We start from the raw sequence: 297 nt of genomic DNA on the forward strand, positions 1-297 counted from the left end.
TTACGAAGATACGAGCGATCACTGATCGCCCCCTGGCCTTTCCTCCCACAGACTGCCCGACTACTTATTGCATTAAAAAAACCGTCCATCCCACTGAGAACAAGAACCGATTCTCATTCACCCTTCCCATTGAAGACACGAGCCAAATCTTATACGTCAGACCGGAGGTGAATCAAACCTCCAAATTGCTTCTGATATTTGGAGGAGAATCAAAGTCGACCAACCTCACGGCGGAACTCCGTATCTACTTGTGGAAGGGCGGTAAGGCCAGCCGCGAAGTTTCGTCTCCTCGGATGT

The 297-nt window shown here is 49.8% G+C and overlaps 1 protein-coding gene across 2 annotated transcripts in view; it reads left to right on the forward strand.

Annotated features, from left to right (window-relative positions):
* LOC119594371 overlaps positions 1 to 297 on the forward strand; it is a 6,042-nt gene that overhangs the window by 1,068 nt on the left and 4,677 nt on the right. For both annotated transcript variants that reach the window (XM_037943430.1, XM_037943431.1), the window contains exon 3: positions 52 to 261. In XM_037943430.1, coding sequence (XP_037799358.1) covers positions 52 to 261 — 210 coding nt within the window. The remainder of the gene's footprint in view (positions 1 to 51; positions 262 to 297) is intronic.

Source organism: Penaeus monodon, chromosome 33 (genome assembly GCF_015228065.2).
Source record: "Penaeus monodon isolate SGIC_2016 chromosome 33, NSTDA_Pmon_1, whole genome shotgun sequence".
Taxonomy (NCBI): Eukaryota; Metazoa; Arthropoda; class Malacostraca; order Decapoda; family Penaeidae; genus Penaeus; species Penaeus monodon.